The sequence below is a fragment of the Tenrec ecaudatus genome, chromosome 13 (assembly GCF_050624435.1).
Source record: "Tenrec ecaudatus isolate mTenEca1 chromosome 13, mTenEca1.hap1, whole genome shotgun sequence".
Classification (NCBI taxonomy): Eukaryota; Metazoa; Chordata; class Mammalia; order Afrosoricida; family Tenrecidae; genus Tenrec; species Tenrec ecaudatus.
In genome coordinates, this window is record NC_134542.1 from 80,451,060 (window position 1) to 80,477,627 (window position 26,568).

Here is a 26,568-nt window from a genome sequence, read left to right on the forward strand (position 1 = left end):
ATTACAAATGCAATCCAAATCCCAGCATAAATTTTCAAAGAAATGGAAAAACTAATTGTCAACTTTATATGGAAAGCAAAAGAAACTTAGGATAAATAAACACCATTAAAAAATAAAATAGCTCAGTTCTGGGACAACCATAAATAACGACCAAAGGATTAAAATGGAAAACCTAGAAATAAAACCAAATACCTAAAGAACTAAAACATTAAATGGACAAGAGAGCCTTTTCAACAAATGGTGCTGCAAAAACTGAATCTCTGTACAAAAGGATGGATCAAAGACCTAAGTTACAATTATTGAGACCAATCAAAGGACCCTATCTATGATACAAGGCTCAAACACTACTGAACATAATGAAATATAGCCATATTATAGAAGATAAAGCACCTGAGAACTACTAAAGTGCACATCTATGCACCAAAAAAATCAACAGAACCCACAAATTGAGAAAAGATATTTTTAGTAATGATACATTAGACAGAGGGCTCATCTCCACAATCCACAGAAAATTACATTTTGAGAAAACCAAATCTAATGGGGGGGGGGGGGGGGAATGGTCACAAGTCATGAATAGTTTGCCAAAAATGTGTACAGGTGGCTAACAGTCACAAAATGTTCAAGATCATTAAGTCATTTCACACCATCGTGTTTTGGCAAAATTCAGTAAAACATGCTAGAAAAGATGTGGAGAACACTTTCACATTGCTGGTGGAACTATAAAATTGTACAACCACATTAGTATGGCATTTCCTTAACTGCAAATCCAAGTACCTTGTGATCTAGCAAGCTCTGTATTCGGTATCAAAAAAAAATACGACGAGCAGACATACACACCTCTGTTTATGGCAGCACTCTCCACAATAGCAATTACATGGAAACAACCAAAAAGCCCAATTATAGGAGAATGGATAAACAAGCTCTGGTATATTCATACTATGGAATTTTATGCAACTGAAAACAGTGACTCAAACTTGATTACTTCTGGCTTATTTCCCCTCATCTTGCAGTGTTAACTACCTACACACGCGCACACACAGCTTTTATGCAGGAAAGGGTTGCGCGCATGTGTGTGGGGGGGGAGGGGGGGTGGCGGAGGCACTGTCTGATATGCCTTGAACTAATATCAAGGCCAACTGTTCAAACTCACCAGGAACGCCACAGGAGAAAGGCTGCGTGCTCCAGTAGCTAGGGTTGTAGTGAGTTGGAATCGACTCGATAGCAGCGTTTGGTTTTGGAATTTATACTGTATGCATATATACATTTGCCTGTATTTTCAAAGAGAAGTAAAAGGATAAAAATTAAGTGGTTAATTATGGGAGGGACAAGAATAGCAGGGAGAAGGCACACTCAGTTTTTCTTTGAAATCATGTGCTTTATACCAATCCCTAAAACGTAGAGAAATAAAACTAATTGTGTAGCAAGTTATACACAGGTTTTTTCCTTGAAATGATTCTCATGAACACTATTTCAGTTAGATATCCCTAATAGATCCATGGTCATGACAGTAGAAAGTCTTACATTATTATTAATATATTGGCATTGTTATTTTAAAACAATTGTATGCATTTTAACGTAAACATTTTTAGTGTAATTAAGAACCAAGACTTTTTACCTTAAAAATGATCACAAATATAAAAATGAAAGTTAAAAGAGCTGAGACCAAGGGCTCAGTAGAAAGTAAATGTCTAGAAAAGAATGATGGCAACATATGTACAGATATACTTGATAATTGATGTATGGATTATGAGCATTTTAAATAATTTTTTAATGAAAGTTAAGCACACATTCCACTCTACACAGAGGAAACAACATGTGAGAACTGCCCAAGAGCATGGAATTAAAAACTAAAAACAGTGGGAAGGCCTGCACATGACCAAAAATGTTGAAATGGCAAGTGTTTCTTAGTGAGGGCTTCAAAAATGTTTGGAAGCATCTCATAATTCCATTTCCCTAAGAACTTTTTGAAGCTTTTTGTGAATCATGTAACATATCTCACCCCCAACCCCTTCAGCCCTTTTACTCTTGGTAAATTCTATAAGCCCTATGTATCTTTCTCTAGGTTCATGTGCTAGAAAGTTTTGCTAAGGCCTTTTTAACAGCCAATAAGGAAACCAGGTTTCCACTACATCAGAATTTCTGACAGGGTCCTGGTCTCAGATAGTATCCAAAAGGCCTTGCAAGAAGTATTCAAGGCCTGTACCGATACTGCTCTAACCAACTTGTGCTTCGCTCGGCGCAATCCAATCTTTATGCTTTCTGGATGGCAGAATGTTGTGGATTTTTAGGGAGTACTGGTGCAAGACACAGGAACCCTACCCTGGGTGAAAGCTTGGTTTCTAAGCCAAAGGGCCATGTTTTCAACTTAAGAAGCAGTCTGCTTCCATAAAGTCAGCCTGGAGCAGTTTTTCTGTGACCTCTTGTGTCAGTACCAAAGGATATCAATTTGACAGCAGTAGGTGAGGTTTGGGGAGGGGGGTGTAAATAAGAGGGAAGAGGTGTGCAAGAATACCATGCAACAATCCCAGCCTTGACAATGAAGCTTTTATACTTTTGGCAGTCCTCCTCTCTTTACTACATCTCACCATTTGTGTATATGGTTTTTTTAAAGATGGCTATTCATATGAAAAGGAAGCAATGGAAAACTGGATCGGTAAGAAGAAACGCACAAGTCCCATGACAAATCTTACTCTTCCTTCAGTCGTCCTTACGCCAAACAGGACTCTGAAAATGGCCATCAACCGGTGGCTAGAGACACATGAAAAATAAAATGCCTTCTACTACATTGTGGTGGTTATATTTTATTGTGATGTCTTTTGACTAATGGTAAATATCAGGATTAAAAAGCAAAATATGACGAGAAAGGTGAGACTTACCAGAGGGGTTCTGCAAAACTCAGTGCAGGAGAGTTACTAAGGGAATTCCACACTCCTGGGTCGCAGGAAGAGCATCATAAAGATAAATAGGCACAGATCTATTAGGTTTTGAGGATCTGGAGGCTTTTGGCCTATGACAGTGGAGGATGGCTAGGATTTAACCTTAGCCCTGCCACTGTTTCGTCCATAGCTAGCCCAAGTGCTTTATCAACACAGCCACAGCTTGCCGCCGCCTCAGGCCAGGGTTTAAATCCCTCCAGACCCACAGTCAGGAATCAGGGCTGAGTTATATAGTTATTTTACTTCCCTCTCTTCTCTTACCCTCCAGTCTCAGTGGGCTCAGGATTTTGTTTCTTTTTCTGTTTGTCTCACACACCACTGCCAACCTCCGGCCCACTCTCCTTAGCCTAGGGCATTTATGCCTGCCCTCCACCCAGTTGGGAGAGCTCCAACCTCTGCATCATAACCCGAGTTGTGGAGAAATCCTGTCTGCGTGACTAGGGGAGCTCCTACCCATCTTGTAGTCCCACGTGACTGAGGTAACTTCCGCCAGCCCCAGTGCCTCACATAGCCTAAGGCAGGTCGCCAATGCTCCACACTTCTGCGGGAACCAATTGCCCATAAAGGCCAGGGCAATACTGTCCACCATTTATGGTGCTCTACACCAAAGCGGGCAAACCCGCCAGCCTTCTGTGGCCATCCTGTTGCCGCAAGCAGCCCCGCATGCCCTCTGTTGCCCCAAGTTGCTGTGAGCCATATCGTCATGGCTTCTTGTGAGATCACCCAGTACAGCAACATCCTCGCAGGTCCACAACCACCCAACGTTCCCTGGGAGGACCAACCAACTTGTTCTCCAAATGGGAAAGATTGAAGCCACAGGAGGATAAAGCGGTAGGTCAATTACATACTGCAATTAGCTGCAGGCAGTTTGAAGAAGTATTCCTATAAGTCTCCCAGAGAGCCCCCAGTGCTTTCCGACTTTCTGGAAAATGGGACCTGGCACCTCTAAAAGCAATTCAAACAGCAATCAACCCCAACAACCTCAATGAAAAAACAGGAGAAACAAAAAGCAATGTCGGATGTCCTGAACCTAACAATGTGCATAGAAGAAGCATACATTGACCTGCCACAGAAATTTTCAGAATTCTGCTTGCAGTCATACAGGATATGAGGGAAACAATACTGAAAAAGGATGACATGATGAAGATAAAATACACTAAAGGGAAATATAATAGCTTAGGGACGAGATAACAAAAAACCGCTAACTGAGACTTAGTCAACAGACTGGAGGAGGCAGAAAACTACACCAGTGACCTAGAGGACAGCCAAGCACACTTTTAACAAGAGCAAAAATCTAATAAGATCATCAGAGAAGCTTAAGAAAACCTAAGAGCTATGTCTCATGCTAAGAAAAGGAATAATTGGATCACCAGAGGAAGACACAACAAAGAAGTCATCTGCAAAAATACAGAATTATTGGAGGAAAACTTTCCCAGCTTAATGAATGAAAACCGGGCAACCATTCAGGAGGCTGAAAGAACGGCCGACAAGACTGAATTCCAAGAAGTCACCAAGGCACATAATAGTTAAATTATCCAACTTGGAGAAGGAGAAAATCATAAGTGCAGCTAGGGAAAAACAAGCAATCACATATAAAGGCTCCCAAATAAGAATATGCTCAGACCTATCAGCAGAAACTATGAATTCCAGGAGTAACATTCCAAAAATTGAAGGAAAATAATACAAATCCAAGAATACTACTATATCCAGCCAAATTATCTATCAAGATAGATGGAGAAGTAAGTTTTCAGACAAGGAAAAACACAAAGAATACATTAAAAGAAACCCAGTCAATTATAGTGCTTACCCAGTATGGGTAGAAGAACAGCACTCACCAAGCACAAATAAGAGAATGTGACATAGGACAACCCCACCCAGAGGGCAACAAAGAGAAAACAGCCTCCAAGATAGCATTGGCTTAGGGGTGGAAAGAAGTCAAGAACAAACCGCACACGCACAACACACTGATAAGGGAGGTAGAAAAACACCCAACACAGAAGGTATAAGATTATATCACAGATGTAATAACCCTGGATGTCAATGGTCTGAACTCAGTCATTAAAAGATTGAAGCTACAACACTGGCTTAGAAAACACAACCTGTCAATCTACTGCCTACAGGAAACACATCTTAAGACTACAGACAAAAATAGGGTGAGAATCAAAGGCTAGAGAAAAACATACCAAGCAATAAGCAATTTTAAAAAAGCAGGGGTTGCTATCATAATCTCAAAGTTGAACTCAGAGTGCAAATATAAAAAAAAAACATTATAAAATGCTCAAGGGAACAGTAGACAAACAGATTCCCCGAACGAGAGACCCGCTGGATATGTCCACCAAGCACTCCAAAAGATGAAAGAAGAATCACAGGCTCAACAATTACAGTAGGTAACTTCAATACACTGCTCTGAGAAGGATAGATCACAGGGAAGGAAACTAACAAGGAGGCTAGAGAGCTTCAACACTACATAGTCAAATTTGCCCTGACAGATAATTACAGAGCTCTTCACCCACCCAAATACAAAAAAAAAAAATCAAGCCCACATGGAACATATTCAAACATAGACCACATGCTGGGGTATAAGTCGAATGTGCATAGATTTAAGCACATTGATATACTGACCACTGTGCCATAGGGCTGGAAATCAACAAGATGCTGCTGATAAAAACAATGGCAAACAATTGAAGGATGAATAACTGAAAAGGAGTGTGTACTAGCCCAGATTAGAAATGAAATTAGGAAATCTCTAGAAACCAATGAGAATGAGAACATGATGTACTAAACCTTATGGGACACAGCAAAGGCAGTTATCAGAGGAAGTTTAATAGCAATGCATGAAAAAGGAAGAGAGACATCATTAATATGTTGGCACAAATTTTACAGCAACTAGAGCAGAGTCAACAGGACAATCCTAATAGCAAAAGAAAAATAATAAAAATCGGCTGAGATTCAGGGCAGGGAAAATAAAACTGGGAAAAAATGCTGCTAAAGGTTGGTTCTTTTAAAGGATAAACAATAAACAGACTGCTGGCAAACTTATTCAAAGGAAGGAAGGAAGGAACAAATTTTAATAGCAAAGATGAAGGATGAGAGGGGACATTATTACAGACCCTAATGAAATCAAAAAGATGATTACACAGCCCTACGAAGGATTGTGCACCAATGAACTCAACAACTTTTAAGAAATGACAAATTCTTGGAAAAAATTCCTCCGCAGATTATCCCCAATGGACGTCAAGAAATCTCAACAGACCCATAGCAATAGAAGAAATAGAAAAGGTTATCAAGGGATTACCAACAACAACAAAATCCCCTAGACCAGATGGCTTCACAGAATTCTACCAAGCATTCAGGGAAGAACGGGCACCAATCCTACACAAACCCTTCCAGAACAAAGAAAAAGATGGCAAACTCCTGAACTTCTATGAAGCTAGTATAACATCCCAAAACAGAGTAAGGATCCCACAAGAATTGAGAACTACAGACCAATATCCCTAATGAACATCAATGCAAAAATCCTTAACAAAATACAGACCAATAGAATATAAAAGTAAATAAAATAAATAATTCATCATGACCAAGTGGGATTCAGACCAGGGATGCATGGATAGTTCAACTTAAGAAAGCCCGTTAGTATCATTCACCACATTGACATGAAAAACTGTAAGAACCACATGATAATATTGATTAATGTGGAAAAGCATTTGGCAACATCCAACACCAATTCCTGTTTTAGACACATGAGAAGACAGGAATCTTCAAGATTCCTCAACATAATACTAGCTAGCTGTATATGAAAAACCAACAGCCAATGTGGTAGTCAATGGAGAAATGACCTACACAATCCCACTGAAAAAGGGGCAACCTTGACCCCACTCTTATTTACCATTGTACTGGAGATCTTAACTAATAGCATAAGGCAAAAAAAAAAAAAAGACATCAAAAGTATTCGCCTGGAGTAAAACTATCATTATTTGCAGATGATATGATTTTATATATGGAAAATCCCAAAGCTCCACAAGGGGAGTACTGAAAGCAACAGAGGAATATGGCACAGTGGCAGAATACAAGATCGACGAACAAATGTCTGACGGACTGCTATACACATCGGACAAGACTACAGAAGAGGAGACCAAAAAGGTGGTACCCTTCACAATAGCCAAGAACAAAATTGAAATATCTAGGGATATACTGGACTAAAAGAACAAATGGTTTATATGAGGAAAACTACAGAACACTATTACAAGAAATCAAGAGTGACCTCAACAAATGGAAGACTATCCCATACTTCTGGATTGGAAGACTCAATGTAGTAAAGATGTCAGTTCTGCCAAAGGTACTATGTAAGTTTAATGTAATCCTGATAAAATTACCCTCATCTTTCTTCAAAGAAATGGAAAAACTGATTACCAACTTCATATGGAGAGGGAAGAAGCCCGAATTAGCAGAGAACTCCTCAAGAAGAAGGGCACAGTGGGAGGGCTAGTTTTACCTGACTTTAGCACCTATTATCCACAGTGGTCAACTGCATGGTATTTGTATAATGACAAATACTCAGACCAATGGAAAAGAACTGAAAACCCAGAAATAAAATCATCAGCATACAGACAACTGATCTTTGATAAGGGCCCCAAAAAATATCAAATGGGAAGCGGATGCCCTCTTCAACAAGTGGGGCTGGGAAAAAAGAAAAAGGAGATATATATATATAGAAAAATTAAGCAAGACCCTTATTTATCTCACTCCATGCACAAGAATAAACTCAAAGTGAATCAGACCTCGAGGTAAAACCCCATACTATTAGGGCCATCAATGAGTGAATTGGGACAAAACAGAACTTTGACACAAGGAATACATAGGCTACCAGAAATAGGAAGGACGCAAATATAGATGAGTCACAAATTAACAAGTGGGATATACGTAAAATGTGTACGTCGAGAAATTCACCAAGAGCCCACAAACTGGGAAAACATCTTTAGCAATGACATATCAGAGAAAAACCTTAAAATCTACAATACTCTGCTAACTTCCAAAAAATGAAACTAATTGCCCACTGAGGAGGTGGGCAAAGGACCTAAATAGAAGTTTCACAGGGGCAGAAATCCGAATGACCAGTAAACATGAGAAAATCTTCCTGATTATTAGCCATAAGAGAAATACAAATCAAAGCAACTGAAATACCACTTAACACCCTCAAAGATAGCCCAATTCAAAAAATCAGAAAGCAGTAAGTGTTGGAAGCTGTGGTGAGATAGGAACCCTCATTCACTACTGGTGGACTTGTAAGAATGTACAATCCAGTATGGAAATCAATTTGGCAATATCTAAAACAGATGTAAATCGAGCTCCTATATGACCCAGCAACCCCCCTACTGGGCATGTACCCAGAAGAGGCAAGAAACAAACCATGGCCAGACATCTGTGCTCCAATATTCATCACAGCCCAGTTCACAATTGCAAGGAATTTGTAACAACCCAAATTTCCATCAATGGATGTATGGATTTTAAAAATCTGTGGTATGTACATACAATGGAGTACTATGCATCACTAAAAAGCAGTGATGAGCTCATGAAACACATCGCCGCATGGGAAGAACTGGAGGAAATTATGCTAAGCGAAGTAAGCCAAACAAAAGGACCAAGTACAACATGAGTGTGCTGAGGTCAGCTTAAAAATGCAAAAGGGAAAAAGATGACTGGGGTGAGGTCCAGGTAGTATGGCAGGAGCCATACCAAATCCAGGGATACATGTAGTAGCCAACTAAAGAGGGGGGGAAAGACATGGGCAGTGGGGAACAGGGCACTAACCCACCCAAGGGGTCGGTATTGTTTTTTATTATCTCCACAGGTAAAGAGGGATCAGCCTTCAACCCAGTGCTCCAAGATGTGGATGCATACTGGCATGAAGCAGGTAATCAATAGAGAGGTCTGAGGGGCCGGCCCCAATCCCAACTATGTGGACAGTCCCTCTCCCCTCAGAAGAATTTACTTCAGAGGACAGCACTGAAGCTCAGGGAGAGGAACATGTCTGAGCAGAGCACACAGGAGCAAATGGCAGGAGAGGAAGAGAGAGTGGAACACGTCTTGGCCCACTAAACACGCTGTCCCTCACTGACCCAAAGAGCTATGGGGGACAACACTGGAAACACAGTTTGGGAATCACGCCCAATCTGACCCCACCACATTGAGGTGAAACACTAAGGATGTGCAACAGAACATCAAGGGGAAAAGCAATGAAGTCCCCAGGGAATACCAAAAGTAGACTTTGGGGCAAGGGCATGGCACACCATCAAACTTGACTGGAAAACACTCCTAAAAGTCAACAAACAGATCTTGATCTATTTACAGACGTTTTTGTTGTCGTTACTTTGTTTCTTTGTTTTGCTCTGTCTTGTATTTTTGTGCATATTATTATTTCTGCAAGTCCATCTAGATAGGATAAACAATCTGGAGGAGAAAACAATGGGACCGATGGTTCCAGGGGAACATGGGAGATGGAGGGGCAGGGAAAAAGAAATGGGTGTTAACAAACACAGGGACAAGAGAACAAGTGATCCAAAATCGATGGCAAGGAGGGTGGAGGAGACCTGGTAGGGTGTATTCAAGGACAATGTAACCAAGAGGAATCAGTGAAGCCCAAATGAAGGCTGAGCATGATAGTGGCACAAGAGGAAAGTCAAAGGAAATAAAGAGCTAGGAGGCAAAGGGCATTTATAGAGGCCTAAATACAGGCATGCACATATGTAAATATATATATGATGATGGAGAAATAGATCTTTGTGCACATATTTATAGGTTTAGTATTAAGGCAGCAGTTTGACATTGGACCTCCAACTCAAGTACTCCCTTAATACAAGAATACTTTGTTCTATTAAACCAACATTCCATGATGCTTAGGTTCCCTACATGACTGTTGAAACCAAAGTGGGTGCAGAAGCAAATATGATGAAGAAAGCTGATGGCGCTCGGCTATCAAAAGATATAGTATCTGGGGTCTCAAAGGCTTGAAGATAAACAAGCGTTCATCTAGCTGAGAAGCAACATAGCCCACATGAAAGAAGCACACCAGCCGTGTATTCACAAGGTGTCGATAGGATCAGGGGTTCGAGTGGCAATACTGGGAGGGTAGAGGGAGAGTGGGTTGAAAGACGGAACTGATTACAAGGATCTACATGTGACCTCCTCCGTGGGGGATGGACAACAGAAAAGGGGTGAAGGGAAACGTCGGACAAGGCAAGATATGACAAAATAACAATTTATAAATTATCAAGAGCTTGAGGGAGGGGGGAGCAGGGAGGGAGGTGAAAAAAAAAAGGAGCTAATGCAAAGGGCTTAAGTGGAGAGCAAATGCTTTGAAAACAATGAGGGCAATCAATGTACAGATGTGCTTTACACAATTGTATGTATGGATTATGATGACTTGTATGAGCCCCTAATAAAACGTTAAAAACAAAAGAGTAGCAATACCAGGAGGGTAAGGGGAAGGTGGGGGGAGAAAGAGGGAACTGATCCCAATGATCTACATAAAACCCCCTCCCTGGGGGACGGGCAATAGAAAAGTGGGTGAAGGGAGACATCAGACAGTGTAAGACATGAAAAAACAATAACAAAGGTTCGTGAGAGAGGGAGGTTGGGGAGGGAGAGGAAAAGATGTGGAGCTGATACCAGGGGCTCAAGAAGAAAGAAAATGTTTTGAGAATAATAATGTGAAATGTACAAATGTGTTTGGTATAATGGATGGATATATAGATTGTGATAAGAGTTGTATGTACCTCCAAATAAAATGATTTTTTAATGAGAAAGGTAATTTTCTTCAATTTAGTTCTTAAGCAACTTACCAGTTTTCCTTCTTTAACATACGTAAAATTCATATTTACCCTTATTTGTATTTTTACAACAAAAGCCTTTCTGTACTCAAAATATATATAAAGTCCGACTTTTACTTTAGATTGCAGTGCGCCACTTTATTGTCATTAGACAGGAGTGTTATCCATTATAGTCAAAGATTGTAACATGCTTTAAGCCACTTTTTGTTGACTAATCTTCACTCCATGGAATCCCGCTAAAGAATAGCTAACGTACAGCAAAATCAGAGTTAAGCAGCAGCTTTAGGATTCTAAACTTGGCAGTGATTTCCTTTTGGGATAAATGACTGTGCTGAAGTATATTAAGTGGCAAACCATTCTCCTTTTAGAATTCCTACAGCTTTCCTGTGCCATCCAAAGCAGAGCAGAGAGGCATCCATGTACAATAGCTCAGTACAGCACCCTGACCAAGCATCTGCACAGAAGAGAAATTTCTAACATGCACCCTCCCCCGCTCCCTGCCCCCACATACACACTGGGTGTGAAGTTAATGCTGTTCTTGAGGAAGCTTCCTAGAACCAAAGGGTGCATTACACCTGGTCACCTATGGGTAATGTATCACAGAATAAACCCAACATAGGCTCTGTAAATACTTCCCTATAGTTCTCCCTCCCCAGTAACAGCATTGTAAATATGTGTTGTTTAGTCCATTTCCTTAGATTTAAAAAACTTAGAAAGGTAGAAAGCATAGCTGTCACAAAAACCTCTAGAGAAGTCATGCTAACAATCCTAATAAGATTTTTAAAATTTGTAAAGATGCTTAGTCCAATGGTAAGAACAGAGCAAATCAATTTAGTACACAGTGGCTATACTTGAGGAAAAGTCATCCAATGACAAATGTTGGGCCTGCAACACTTTCTCTTTCTGTCATGTTTTAAAATTTTAATTACCTTTAAAAAATCATTTTACTGGGGCTCGTATAACTCTTATCACAATCCATATATAACATCCATGTGTCAAGCACATTTGTACATCGGTTGCCCTCATCATTCTCAAAACATTTGCTTTCTACTTGAGCCCTTGGTATCAACTCATTTGGTTCCCTCCCTCCCTGTTCCCCACTCCCTCATGAACCCTTGATAATTTATAAATTACTATTTTGTCCTATCTTACATTGTCTGACTTTTCCCTTCACCCACTTTTCTGTTGTCCATCCCTCAGGGAGGAGGTTGTATGTACACCCTTGTAATCAGGTCCTCCTTTCTACTCCACCTTACCTTTACCCTCCTGGTATCGCCACTCTCACTACTGGTCCTGAAGGGATCATCTGCCCTGGATTCCCTGTGCCTCCAGCTCCTATCTGCACCAGTGTACAACCTCTGGTCTAGCCAGATCTGTAAGGTAGAATTGGGATCATGATAGTGGGGTAGAAAGGTAGAAACATGTAAGAACTAGAGGAAAGTTGTGTGTTTCATCGTCTCTACCCTGCACCAACTGGCTTGTCTACTCCCTGCGACCCCTCTGCAAAGGGATGTCCAGTTGCCTACAGGTGATCCTTGGGACCCCAATCTGCACTCCCCCATTCACAATGATTTGATTTTTTCTTCTTTGATGCCTGATAACTGATCCTTTTGACACCTCCCTAATCACCCAGGCAGGTGTGCTTCTTCCATGTGGGCTTTGTTGCTACTGGGCTAGATGGCCACTTGTTTACCTTCAAGCTTTTAAGACCCCAGATGCTTTATCTCTAGGTAGCTGGGCACCATCAGCTTTCTTTACACTTGCTTATGTACACATTTGTCTTCAGTGGTCATGTTGGAAAGATGAGCATCATGGAATGTCAGTTTAATAGAACAACATATTCTTGTGTTGAGGGAGTACTTGATTGGAGGCCCAATGTCCATCTGCTGCCTTTATACTAAACCTATAAATATATGCACAAAGATCTATTTCTCCATCATCATATATAAATATATTTACATATGTGCACGCATGTATTTAGGCCTCTATAAATGCCCTTTGCCTCCTAGCTCTTTATTTCCTTTGACTTTCCTCTTGTGCCACTATCATGCTCAGCCTTCATTTGGGCTTCACTGATTCCTCTTGGTTACACTGTCCTTGAATACACCCTACCAGGTCTCCTCCATCCTCCTTGCCATCGATTTTGGATCACTTGTTCTCTTGTCCCTGGGTTTGTTAACACCCATTTCTTTTTCCCTGCCCCTCCATTTCCCATGTCCCCCAGGAACCACTGGTCTGGTTTTCTTCTCTCCCTTGTTTATCCAGCTTATCTTATCTAGACAGACCCGTGGAGATAATAATATGCACATAAAAACAAGACAGCGCAACACAAAGTGACACAGAAAAATAAAATTACAGCAACGACAACGAAAAACTAACAAAATAAAAAACAAAAAAGAACAGTCTGTAAGTAGTTTGAGGTCTGTTTGTTGACCTTTAGCAGTGTTTTCCATAGGGTCTGATGGGGTGTCACGCCCTGGCCCCCAATTCTATTTTTGGTCCTCCTTGGGACTTCCTTGTTCTGTTGCACACGCTTAGTGTTTTGCCTCGGTTTAGTGGGGTCAGCTTGTGCACAAATCCCACGCTGTGTCTAGTGTTGTCCCCTGAAGGGCTATGGGTCAGTGTGGGATGTCATGTCTGGGAGTGGTGCCGGCCATATGGTTCTCTATGTGCATTGGCTGCTCTGAGCGGGGCTATTGTTCTCAGGGCTTGGTGGTCCAGGTTGTACTCCACTCCCTCTCCCCCCCCTTCATTTGCTTCCACTTCCGTCTGGGTACGGTCGGTCAGCTCCTTTCCCCACCAGAAGGTCATTCTGTGTGGCACACATTTCCAGGGTGGGGGTCAGGCTGGTTCTGGTTGGGTTTAATTACCCTTTAACTTAAATATATAGCTTTAAATAAGATGGAAAATAACTTACCTTTGCTAGCAACAGCAGCAGCCAGACAATAACCTGTAGTAACATCAAGGAAACGACCCTGGTGGTACCCTTGCTTAAGCATCTTCCTGTTAACCACAGGATTGGTGGTTCAAATCTACCAGCTGCTCCTCAGGAGAAAGCTGTGTAGTCTGCTGTAACGAGTATACAGCCCTATGGGGGCAGGAAGGCTCCATCTTATAGGACAACTGAGTTAGAATTGACTTAATGGGCACAAGGTTTTTGTTTTTAGTATCTGGGGAGGTTTAGTCTAGGATTCCTAATCAGAATTTTATCATTAATACAACATGGCTCAATTCTCATACCTCCATTAAAGAACACTGAACTTGCTGTGATGGACTTGACTGGCTTGCTTCAGATGCTTGCTGACTCGACGAACTACATATTGGAACTCCGTACGGTTCTTGGCTGTAATCTACAGAATCACATCGCCACACCTTCCCTCCCTGGCACTGCTGAGCAGGTTCAAGCTGCCAACCTTCAGGTGAGCACAGTTCTTTGAACCTGAAAAGCACACGAACTTAGCTGAGACATAAACGCACTTTAGAGGAATGTGTCATCTGGGGTAACTGAAGCAGGTAGTAGTAGTATAAGGATATTCTCTCCCCATTGTTTCATTTAATGCCAAACCAATCAGTTAAGAGTCTTTATTCCATGTGGAAAAGTACAGTAGTTGTGCAGGAACTACATAACAAAAGAAGACTTCCACAAATACTAAAGAAAACAATAAATAAGCCATACTAGTTATATATGCAGAACTCATAAAAAGCTTATAAAAATGATAAAGCTATTTGTTTAAAGTACACTGTACATAGGAACAGATGCTGAAGGAAGACATCAGGAAATTCCTACTCAGACAAAACACTACTGGATGTTTCCCAGTTCACGTCGTTACAACTACGTCATTTTTTAAAACATTCTGTAAATATAGAACTTCTCCCCGATTCTAGAAAATAACTCTTACATCCCAACATACAACACAAGTGCACTCCCCTCTCTCAAACTAGCATCTTAACATTCTCCAATAACACACCATTTTCATATAAAAATACCTTTAAGCCAAGGCTCATTCCTGTACCTATCTTTACAAATGAATAATACATCAGCTTGGACTTAAGTAGCACCTGAAAGGTGTTCGTATCAATGTGATAAAGTGCTGTTCCTGGGATACTGTTCACATGCTGTCCTATCACTCAGTGCAACCAGCATGGAGGAAGCTTACAAACAACATGCAAATCTGTAACTGGGCATTTTTTAAGGTTAACTACTTTGAAACAGTTATATGTACAAGTCTGGATAAAACTTGGTTATTTAATATGTACAGCACATGACTGTAAAGTAATGAGGCTATACAAAACAGAAGCAACAACCAACCACAACCTTAAGCATCCAAGTCAACTAGTCTGTGAATGACCTTGGAAGGCTTGTCCCTGGAGTGTCTGGGAGCCAGTGAAGCGCCAACTTATTAAGCTCTAAGGCTCGCTGTCCTGTGTCTTTGTCCAAACCCACCTCGACCACCAATCTTGATTCCAAATGTCTTACACTATTTCCAAAATGTCATAAATACCTTGAAAAGTGACACTTCCAAAAAGGTGTTGTAAAAATAGTGTGAATAAGAGCACAACACTGAAATAAATGCTTAATCCTTTTAAGAGAGCAGGTAGCAAGGGAACAATCTGGGTGTTCTCATGTTTTGCTTTGCAGAGAAAATTGTGACGTGTATTACGTTTACAGCCGTACTTCTATTCGGTTAAAAGTCTAGTCTGAATTTTTTTTAAGTCTGAGTTTCTATATTGTAGTTTTGACTCAGTGGAACTGTCACTTGAAAAGTCCACCCTGCGGATATTATGAGTGGACCGTATCGTTCTTTAGCAGTAAACGTGTGTGTTCTCTAAGTATTAAGATTTTACCACACAGCAAAGCTAAGAGGGCCGTGAAAAACAACAACTAGTTTAAGAGAAAAGCATGAGTCAGTGTTGTGGCCCATTTTCCTTTCTAACTTCATCAGCACGGTGAGTTGTAGCTGATACTCTGATCCTGGTTAACCTTCTTATGCATGGGGACCTGCAGCTGTTTGTGAAACACATCTACCTCCTGTTGCCAAAAGATCAGAGCCACTCCAGAGGAGAATGGGGGGTGGGGGGGAGCGAGGCTGAAAGGCATTTTTCTGATTAAAAAACAGAACAAAACCCACTCACGCCGCAACAACAAAACATTTAATGATAATTCACCACCAGGAGCCAACGGTTTTCCGCTTGTGCCTGGGCCTCTCCGAGGCTCACACGTTTGACTCTATGAAGGAGCGTTTTGGTTTTGCTGAAGACAGGTGTCGCCTGTGGGCTTCACTGGCGACAGGAGGCTGCTGTTTGGAGAGGCTTTCTTGGTACAGATGTGACACGGTCTTGGCCACCCTGCCTTCCTGACAGTGCGCTGGGATGGGGCACTGCTTTTCCTCTAGTTCTTTCCCTGGGGCCCCGTTGCGGACGCTTCCACCCAGGGTCGAAACGGAGCAGCTTTTGGCCGGGTGACCGTAGCCCCCCGCTGGTCTGAGAGAGGGCCTCTCTGAGTTTGCGGGCTGCAGGCCAGCTGCAGGTGCTGGGCTGGTCAGGAGGCCCTCGGCCCCCTGCGAGTGCCAGGTGCGGCTGGGAGGGTGGCCCTGCTGTTGGAACCTCGCCGTCTTGTCCATGATGCCCATGAACGGGGTGGTGCGCGGCCTGTGCTCCCCGGGACCGCCAGGGCCCTGGTTGGCCACCTTCTCCTTCACTCGGGCATCAGCTCCCGGGACCTTGAAGCCGTCAGAGAAGCTGCTGCTTGACGCCAAACTACTGGTTGAACTGGACATCTTGATGCTGCTGGAGGGCGAGTCGGACGAGCCCGAGCTGGCCAGGGACGCTGGCCCGCCCTGGCTTGGCGGGGTGACATCCCCGGCCACGGGGCCATGAGGCACAAGCCTCTCTGCAGTCTTGACCTTGCTTGGCAAAGGGTAGGCGGTGCCACTGTCACTGCGTGGCAGTGGGGCGTTTGGGCCAGAGCCGGCGGCCACGGGGCCGGGACCCGCTCCCTCGACGACGTGCGGGCTCCTGTGGCCGGAGGCGGCGGCGAGTCTGCCTGGCATGGGGCTCGGGGGAGGGTTCGGAGACGCCCCGGGCAGCTTGGCGCTGCCACTTCTCCCCGCGGGCGGCGCCGGGCCCAGGTGCTGGCTGGTTTTCACGATCTGCGCCTGCTTGGAGGGCTGCATGGTCAAGCCCGGTGGCGCGAGCGGCTCCCGGAGGGCCTTGCCTGGGGCCGGCCGAAGCTGCTGCGGCGGCGACACGGGCCTGACCCTGGACTGCAGGCCCTCCTGCAGGGTTCGGATGTACGGGGAGGGGCCCGAGGCGCACGGCTGGGGCCTTGGCGGCGGGGGCGGAGGCGGGGGGCTCAATTCTTCCCGGGGGGAAGTCTCTTCCTCTTCGGCCTCTTCCAGAGGCAAGGGGTCGCTGAAGTCCGGGGTGGAGGCGTCCTCCTCGTGATCCGAGTCGGTGGGCGCGGCGGGCGCGGGGCCCTGCTGCTTGAGCTGCTGGCTGCGCTGCACCTGCCTGCACTCGTCGTCCACGCGCGCCAGGAGCCGCCGGATCTCCTGGTTGGTGGGGCACAGCTGCACGGCCTCCCGCAGGTCAGCCAGGGCGGCCGCAAACTGCCTTTAGGGAGCAAACACACAAGGGCAGGCGACACATGACATGAGCACGCTCTGCCTGTCACATCACAGAAACCCTTCCCAGGAGCCGGGCTCGGGGGGCCAGGCAATCCGAACCCCTTCCCGCAGAGCCAGGACCCACTCGCCTGAGTCTGAGAATTCTGAGCCCAGATCCAAGCGATTCCTGTCCCAGCGACCCTTCAGACTGACCTTCACCCACAGTCCCCTCCCTGGCCGTGAGGGCCATTCTCTGGGGCACCGCGCCACCCCTTCCCCAGCCTTGCCCCTTCCTCTCTCTAGTGGGCAATGTCAGTGAGCCCACAGGGGCTGCAGGCAGCTCATGCTGCAGGAAGGCTCAAGTGGGCCGGGGAAGGAGGCATGCTCGCGTACCTGCTGTTTCTCTTTGCCCGGGCCCTGGCATAATAGGCCTCGTAGGACTTGGGCTTCAACTCGAGAGCCTTGGAAGCAAATTCTTCTGCCATGCCAAAGTCCTGGGGTTAAGGTTGAAAAAAATGCATTGTTTTTAAAAAAGGCACTGAAACTTTATGAGTTTTGATAATAGGGTTGGTTTTTCTGTTTTTATAATAGGTTTATTCAAAGGGTCACGGCACTCGGGATGTAACTGGCCAAGGATGAAGGAGGGATGAAGGCAGGTTGAGGGTGGGTCTGCATTCAGTCTCTCAGGCTTGTTCTCGGGGGTGATTACCGCCCCTTGAGGTCTTTCCAAGGAGGGTCCATGAAAGAAGCAAAACGGATGCTCAAGGAGAGAAAGGGCAGGGGTGGTCCAAGCAGCCCACCAGGAGGCAGCATACCTGGGTACCCCTGGTACTGACTGGTGGCAGAGAAGGAAGTCGGAGCAGGAGGGGGGTGGGGGGATGGAGAGGAACAGTATGAAAGAAGGGTGGCCAGGAGGGACAAAGAGGAAAGGGAGGGAGGGAGGAAGGAATGATTCCTGAAACAAACCTCCATGAATCAAGCTAGCAGAGCAGTGACACACACTGGGCTGCTAACTGTAAGGTCAGTAGTTCAAAGCCACCAGATGCTCCAAAGGAGAAAGACAGGGCTTTCTACTCCCATCAAGAGCTAGAGTCTTGGAAACCCACAGAGGCAGTTCCACCCTGTCTGCAGGGTGTTCAATTTTCGGTCTGGCCCAGCCACAGAGCCACCGTCCTGAACAGTAACAGACCCCGTGTGGAGCTTCACGAGGGGGAAGGCCAGCTCACGACATGCTGGCCTGAAACGACTGACTGCGGCGGGCAGAGCATCCCTGCCTTTGCTTCACCGCAGTGAGCACGGAGACAGAGGCCTCTCCACCCAAGTGCACTCTCTCAACGTCCTGTATGGCAGGCAGGGACCATGAGCCAAACAGTGGTCATTGCCATCTGCCGGTGCACCTTCACACAAATGCGCAAACGTGCCAGGCCTGCGGGAGGCCTGGGAAACAGTGTCCAGCTCGGGGCCGGGGGCGGGACTCCGGGGCACCACTTACGTTTGTTTTTCTCCGGCAGCGAGACAGATTGAGATAGAGGGACACTCGTAAGTCATTGAACGGCCTCATGTCCTCTCCGAGCCCCTCACGTGGGAACTTCCGGAGGGCGTACTGATAGCGCTGCGCGGCTTCTTTCATCTTCCCTTTCTAGGGGCGACAACACAGAAACAACGTCTTTTCCAGGTGCCCCCCGCCCCGAGGACCCTGGGAGGGGTGGTCAGTCCCACACGAAGCCAGTACAGGGCATGGGGGTTTCCAAATGACTAAGGGCCAACCTCGGACCGAGGGCACCCCCCCTCAGCGTCTCCGTCCTCCCCCCTGCGTCCAGAAGATGCTGTGTGTGACACGCAGGGACAAAGGCCACGCTATGCAAGGTGGTCTTGGTGCACGGCCAGCCTGGCAACTCCCCACTGAAGGCAGCAGCTGACCTTCTTCCAGGGCCATGTTTCTGGAAATTATCTCCTGAATGAACTCGCCTCTAAAGATAATTTGACTCTACGTGTAATAGGATTCCGATTAAAAAACAAAAGAAGATGCCGTTGTTCCTAAGGCAAGCTGAGTCTTGTGGACAAACCAGGAGCCTGCTGGAGAATAATCATCTCTCTTCGAAGAGGAACTGAAACGCTGGCTTTAAAACTCTGAAGTGCCCCACACTTCATTTTCAAGGCTAAAGCAATCCATTTGCTCTGCCAGGTCTATCACACAGCAGGGAGGAAGCCTGTTGAAATGGCTTGGTATTTCTGACATAATTGCCTCCCCAAATTCATATTAAAACCACTTCAAAGACACAACAACATGGATTTGGAACTCAATTTCAAACCGATTCCAAATCAGGAACCCTGATGGGTCATGCTAGATGCCTATTGATTTGCTATTAAAGAAAGGGGAAAAAAACCCCAAAATATAACAGATAGAGCAGCTTCACAGGAAAAAAAAAAGGTCCTCATCAGTCATAATTTACTTTTGGGGTTTGTACTCTGCATGATGTAGGTTTCATTCTACATTCTGGGTCATATGGACCCGAAGAACCGGGATCCACGTAACTAACCTGAGCATCTACGGAAACTAGGATTTGGCTGACTGTGGCCGACAGCCTTGGCCCACTAACGATTTCACAATAAAGTTCAAGTGAGACCTAGCCACACCCCTTCGTTAGGGCCACAGTCCGTGCTCAGTTGCTCTGTCCTAGGGGCAGAGACTATGTGCCTCTGTCCCCACGATATTTACTGTCGCCAAACATGTTCTCTGACCATTTACAGACAATTGAAAGCGATTATGTAAATGAGCATGGTTGCCAACTCCTGCTCTAAACGATGTCCTATTTTACTACTGTAGTTTATTAATGCGCACGTCACACTGTTTCCCACGGAAAATGAAAGATAAAAGCAGGACTCGCCCAGTCTCTAAGCAACCGCAGCTTGTGAACGTCCAGAAGCTGATGAGTATTTTAAAAACTAAGATCATAAAGCAGTCTTGCTATTTGCTTCTGGGAGTGTCTCCTGGGTGCTCCTATTCCCAAGAGTCTCAGTGTGCCACGGTCGGACCCAGAAGCTGTCAGCAGGAAGAGGGATGCACCAAAGTACCTGGATGCCACTTAGCCTCCTTCAATGGGTCCTAGTGACAAACTCTGAGGATGGTTTGTCAGATACCTGAAGCCTCTGCCAGGTGAGCGTTCTGGGAACTGCTCTGCAAGCTAAGGTGCATGCTGGTCTCTGGGCAACAGCACAGCTCTGGCCTGAGCGCACGGTGTGAGTGACTTGCCTGCCAACAGTCACCGAGCCCCAGGAAAGGGGGACATCACTTACTTTGTACATCACATTCCCTTCCTCCATCAACTTCTGCAGAAGGATAATCAAAATATCAGGTTTGGAAGTGGCCATCGCCCAGGCGGCGTTTCCTGCAAAATAGACACGCGTCCGCTCAGAGGTCTTGGAGGGAAGGAGCTTGAGTCTGTGGGGCCACCAAAGCCGCACAGCAGCGAGAGCAGAGCCCACGGCTGCGGGGACCCGCCTTCAGCAGCCCCCTCCAGCTGCCTGACAACACACTGAAGACTAGAGGGCCGGGTACCTGTGAGCTTGGTCCCTTCTCATTGGCTTTATGCAGAACCAGGCACTGTGGGCAGGGATGGTGCCTGGCAGATTCCCTTCAAGTGAACAGTCTTGGGGACCTAGGGCATCACAGCAGCCAGGAGCCATCCCTGTGATGGGAACTTTGGGGGGAAATCAACTAGAGCACACTTCCAGATGACCCTGAGCTTCCTGCAGAGCCATCGTCACAGGCAGTCCTGTGCTCTCAGCACCTGGCCCGTGAGGCCGAACCCTGAGCTCCGGCCCCACCACTCAGGCTCACAGCCTTCCCTGCTCATGTCTTTCTCCCAGCCCACTGCATGGTCTCCTCTCAACACTTGGGGCCCTGGGGGCCTGGCTGCCCCAGCTGAAATCTGAACCCTGACACTATCTCTTTCTCTTTCTAAAGGCTGGCAATGAACTTTTATTTTAAATTATTTTATTGGGGGCTCTTATAGCTCTTTAAAACATTTCTTACATCAGTTATATCAAGCGTATTTGTACATATATTGGCATCATCATTTTCTAAACATTTACCGTATATCCTCGAGTATAAGCCAACCCGAATATCAGCCGAGGCACCTAATTTTACCACAAAAATTGCATTAAAAAACTCAGTTTATACATGAGTATATATGGTACTTTCTATTTCAGTCCTTGGTATCAGCTCCTTTCCCCCCCTCCCTCCACATCCTCCCTCCTCTTGATAAATTACACACTATTATTGTTTTCACATTTTCCACTGTCTGTCTCCCTTCACCCACGTTTCTGCTGTTTGTCTCCCTGGGTGGTCGGGGGGGGGTGGGTGGGTGTTTGGTCGATCACTGCGATCGGTTCCCCCTTCCTCCCCACCCTCCCGGTATCGCTACTCCCATACCTGTTGTCGAGCTGACACTTGCTATTCCACTTTGGAGATGCCACACAACCGCGGCCCACTCACCAGGGTGCTGGTGAACATCCAGCAGGTCAGATGTGGAGATGCTCAGAGGACTCCCAGACACTGTTAACCGCTCCGGGCATTCCAGCCAACACCTCGCCCCCTCCCAGAAGTACTGCTGGCCAAACACCCTGCACTGCATTTCATGCTGATCTGGGGTTTCAGGCTCCACACACCAGGGGGTCTCCGTACTCAGAGCCCCCCCCGCACACCTTACCTCAGAAGTACCCTCACCTTGTCCCCCCTGGGGCACATGGCCTTCCCCTGGACAAACTGTCCTGGGTGACAGTCCTCCTGCCCAGCTCACGGTGATCCCTCTGGAAGAGCAGGCCTCAACCTTCACAGCCCGTGAGAATAAGAGGGCGAGTTCGGACACGAGGGCTGCTCAGGTGGGGCCTCGCCTAAGTGCCCTGGTCGCACACCTTGGGCCTTCCTAGCACCTGCCACTACAGACGCCTCCAACGCTGGCCTCTGCTCTCCCCCCGCAGCGAGTGCCCGGAGTGCCAACCAGTCATGTGCTTGGGCTGCTCATCGAAAGGTTGGCACTCCCAGTCCACTCAGAGGCCGCTGAGGGGACACCCTGATGATCTACCCCACCCCCACCTACCACCCCAATCAGCCCTAAAACCCCACTGGGCACAGTTCTTCTCTGACACACAGGGGCTGCTAGCAGAGGGACCAAGCTGGACGGCAGCTGGCTATCAGTTCTGCACCCACTGCCAGGGCACTAAGTGCTTGGGAGGGCTGTGGGCAGAGGAGCCCTAGAAGCGGAAAGTTCCCAGACATGTGACCTGCGCTTCCTAACCTGGGGGGCTGTGAAAGTTCCTAAGTTTACAACAGAGGAGCATTCCCCCAATTTTTCCGAAGCCCCTCATATCTGTAAAGTCAGAAGTTAGTCCCACGGAGGCGGCTCCCCCTGAACGAAGGTGGCCTTCACTGACCTAATTTGGCCCCTTTCCTCAGCAGCGTCACCACCACAGATGTGTTTCGACAGCCGATGGCTCTGTCCAGGGGACGCATGCCGCTGTGGTCCACGTGCTCGATCACGGCGCCCTTCTCCACCAGGTACAGCACCTGCGGGGGCGAGAACAGAGGCCTGACTTGCAGCACGAGCTGGAGCCCAGCACCGCCCTTCCTGGAGGCGCTGGGATGGAGAGGAAGGGAGTTAAGAGAAAATGAAACCATGTGCATATGCATGTCTCTGTTGTGTACAAAAGAAGCCATGGTGGGGTAGCAGTTCCACATTGGGCTGCTAACCACAAGTTCAGCAGTTCAAAACCACCAGCTGCTCAGAGGGAGAAGGATGGGCTTTCTACTCCCGTAAAGCATTAAAGTCCTGGAAACCCACATGGGGAGCTCTACCCCGTCTTATGGTTGGGGTCACTATGCATTGGCATTGACTCGGTAGCAGTGAGTTTGGTTTGTTTTTGTTGTATATGTAGGTCATGCTCATGGCTTCTGCTGTGTTAGGAGCCGGTTACCATGGCGGCTCTGGTCCTAGAGCAGGTTGTGCGTCTGTTGTGGAATTCAAGCAAAGGGAGAGCTTTCTCACAACACACGCTTCCCACTGACCACGCCTCGGGTCCAGTTTGTGGGCATCCTTGGCGACACTGGCCCTGGGGCCGCAGCCGGAGGCTGGGTCATCTGCAGCACTCACCGTCTCCGCATCCCCATAGAAGGCGGCCAGGTCCAAAGGTGTGCGGCCGTTCTTGTCCGTCTGGTCTATCTCGGCTCCTTCGTCCACTAGATGCTGGACCACGGCTCTGTGGCCTTTCAGACAAGCCCAGCTTAACGCTGACAAACCCTCTTTGTCCAGCGAAGACAGAGTGGCGCCTGGAAGGAAAGCACAGTTCCCGGTCACAGGCTTCCTGAAGGAGTGCCCCAAGCAGACGGCCTCACCACCACCAGCCCTGCCCAAAGAGGGAATCCGTCAAGTGCTGGGAAGCTTGAAACCCATGCCCCCGGCGCGACACACCTGCCCACACGCCAAAATGAGGAGGAGGGACCAGTCCCCGAAGGAGGACATCCTGTTTAGTACAACCAAGGGTCAGTGAGAAAGAGGAAGGAGGCCCGGACGACATGGATGGACCAGTGGCCAACAAACACGGCGACCACTGGCCGGTGTTTCCTTCTACTTGACGTGGGGCCACCAGAGTGGGAACCGACTGGCCTGCCCGATGGCAGCAACGCACTGTGAAGCCAAGCAAGGGGTCCCTGGGGGCTTGCACCCTAGCCTTGAGACTCCTGGGACCGCTCAAAAGCTTCCCTGCCAAACACAACCGCGACCCTTTTAAAATCGGGAGCTAGAAAGCCCCAACATCTTCTTCATCCGGCTGCTGCGGGGCTACCTTTGGAAAGGAGGAACTCCACGGTGCTCAGGTGCCCTTCACACGCAGCCACCATGAGCGGCGTCCGGCCCTGCTTGTCGCTCAGGTTCACGTCGCAGCCGTACTCCAGGAGCAGCTTCACGATCTGCAAGAGACGCGCACTCACAGCCCCGCTGCCCCGGCCAGGTGAGCAGAGCCGGCCTTTTGGTCCCCAACCACCCCTTCAGCGTTGCAGCCCGCCTGTCCTGTCTGTCGTCTGCCACTGAGCAGCACCTTTTCCGCATCCATCTGCTCTGGCTGTCCTGTGCCCAGGCCATCACGAGGTCTACAGAACTCGCCCACCATGCCAGGCAGGAAGAGGCATCGGGGAGGGTTGGCCACCAGTCAGGTCAGCGAGAGCACACCTGGAGGCACTGGGGACGTGGGAAGGCAACTAAGGTGGGTGGGGGGGCATACGGAAGGGTGATTTGGAGACTAAAGAATTAGGCAGCGGGTTGCACTCCCCCCCAGTGACCTAGGTTGATAAGCTTCCGGGCTGGGCGGGTGTTTTAAGCTTTAGAGGGGCTTTAAGTGAAGTTTCCTAGGGATTCTCAGCCTCAGGGTCCTGCCTTTAAACCGAACTTTGTTTGGGGGGCTGCGGGTGCCCAGAGAGAGCTCACAGAACACCACCCAGTGAGAATTCTTTCTTCAAGGGTACAGTGTCTGCCTCTGCCACAGTACTCTTCCTCTTGCCCGCAGGACAGCAGGGCAGTCTACCTCCACTCACTGTCCCTGAAGCCTCCCGGGGCCCACAGTACCTGCCAATGGCCCTGCCGTGCAGCGCAAAACAACGGTGGGACCCCTCGCCTGTTGGTCCGGGACACCACGGCTCCGTGCTCCAGCAGCAGCTCACAGACCGCCAGCTTCCCTCTTCCTGCGGCCGCCGTGAGCGCTGCGGGAGAATCAGGACAGAGCGGGTGGTGGATCAGAGAGGGCCACGCATGCTTCGGTGCCCCTGCCTCCTACTGAGAGGCAGAGGTCTAGGTGCCCTCTGCCCTGACGTCTGGGGGTGGGGGGGGGGAAGCTCTGTGATGATGGTCTGACCAATAGGACACAGTAGAGGTATGCTGCGCAGTTTCCGAACCCCGTCTTCGGTGTCAAGTCCCCCTGAAACACTCCAGTCTCGACTCAGATGCCACGTTGGAGGGAAGCCCAAGCAGGCCCACAGGAACAAAACCCGAGAACTGCCCATGGCTGACAGCCGGCACCAGCGCTCCACCTGCGCGTGCACCAGGGTGGAAGTGGGCTCGCCACCCTCAGGGAGGCTGTGTGAGCGGAGGCAGCCATCCCCACCGAGCCCTGCAGAAACCAGAGTCGGGAGGCAAAGCGTTTTGTTTCCTTGTTTTTGTTCTTTTTCTTGCTCAGTCTGGTCTCTTCCCTAAAGTCAGCACATTCCACCCAACAACCAGCATCAGCTAAGAGCGTGTCGTATCTGCAGTGCTTTGATGGAACGTAGAATCTCTTTCTTGGAACCCACGGTCAGGGAGAAGAACATCAGAGAAAGCGAACGAGGGGATCTGGTTGCAGGGCTTCTTGAGCGCTTAGGCTGTGCGCTGTCTGGGTAGGGGGGTGGTGATTCGGGGAGGCTAGCTCAAGGTAAGCCAGAGACCTCAGAGAGGCAAAGAAATATTGAGCCAGAGTTCTCACAAACACCTCCCCATCAGCAACTACGCCTCCCTGCTCCACAGGACGGACTCCTAATTGGGGTGGGATGGGGGAGAGAGCTCCATTATAAAAGGGTTCTATCCCGTGGGGATGGATCCCAGTCCAGACGGGATGGGAAGAGCAGGTTGCAAGAATATCTCCAGGCCAGGAAGACACGCTCATCAATGGAGAATCGGGCAGGGAAGGGTCAGGGAAGGAGGCATGTTAGAGAGACAGACTGCTCCAGTCAGGACACAGACAACACTGGCACAGAGGGAGGAGAGGAGGCGGTGTGATGCCTAGCTTCTAATTCCCGGGACAGCTGTTTTTACGTACAGCCCCTACCACCTTCCCGCGCTCAGGAATCGATCCAGTGTGCCTACAAGCCAGAGGCCACAGAACAAAAACGGGCCCAGGAGGAAGCCCTTCACAGATCGGGAAACACAAAGGCCAATGACTCCACAAAAAAGGAGGTTGTCAGCCTCGCCAGGAATCCCCGTTATTGAGAAACGGTCTTAAGGAGATGACCACCTCATACCCTGATGGTGGGAGGCACAACCGGGTCCCCTGCTCTGGAAACCAGCCTGGCATCGTTCAGTAAAGCCAGTGCCACTAACCGGCAGGCACGCGCCCGAGGGCAACTCTCCCCAAGGCATGGTGATGTTCGCCGCAGCACGCTTCATCCAGGTCTCAGGC

General features: G+C 47.5%; 2 protein-coding genes across 6 annotated transcripts in view; one reads left to right on the top strand and one right to left on the bottom strand.

Annotated features, from left to right (window-relative positions):
• Window positions 1-2,785, top strand: part of WDSUB1 (WD repeat, sterile alpha motif and U-box domain containing 1) — a 50,709-nt gene extending 47,924 nt beyond the window's left edge. For both annotated transcript variants that reach the window (XM_075529691.1, XM_075529690.1), the window contains exon 11: window positions 2,612-2,785. In XM_075529691.1, the coding sequence (XP_075385806.1) occupies window positions 2,612-2,769 (158 nt within the window). In that variant the 3' untranslated portion in view covers window positions 2,770-2,785. The remainder of the gene's footprint in view (window positions 1-2,611) is intronic.
• Window positions 2,786-14,338: 11,553 nt separating this feature from the next.
• TANC1 (tetratricopeptide repeat, ankyrin repeat and coiled-coil containing 1) overlaps window positions 14,339-26,568 on the bottom strand; it is a 299,529-nt gene continuing 287,299 nt past the window's right edge. For 3 of the 4 annotated variants that reach the window (XM_075529694.1, XM_075529697.1, XM_075529695.1), the window contains 8 exons: window positions 24,987-25,120; window positions 24,211-24,334; window positions 23,520-23,695; window positions 22,804-22,936; window positions 20,665-20,756; window positions 18,860-19,006; window positions 17,761-17,861; window positions 14,340-17,374 (listed from right to left, as the gene is read on the bottom strand). In XM_075529694.1, coding sequence (XP_075385809.1) covers window positions 15,976-17,374; window positions 17,761-17,861; window positions 18,860-19,006; window positions 20,665-20,756; window positions 22,804-22,936; window positions 23,520-23,695; window positions 24,211-24,334; window positions 24,987-25,120 — 2,306 coding nt within the window. In that variant the 3' untranslated portion in view covers window positions 14,340-15,975. Of the gene's footprint in view, window positions 17,375-17,760; window positions 17,862-18,859; window positions 19,007-20,664; window positions 20,757-22,803; window positions 22,937-23,519; window positions 23,696-24,210; window positions 24,335-24,986; window positions 25,121-26,568 lie in introns of all 4 variants that reach the window. The other variant, XM_075529696.1, reaches the window with a different exon arrangement.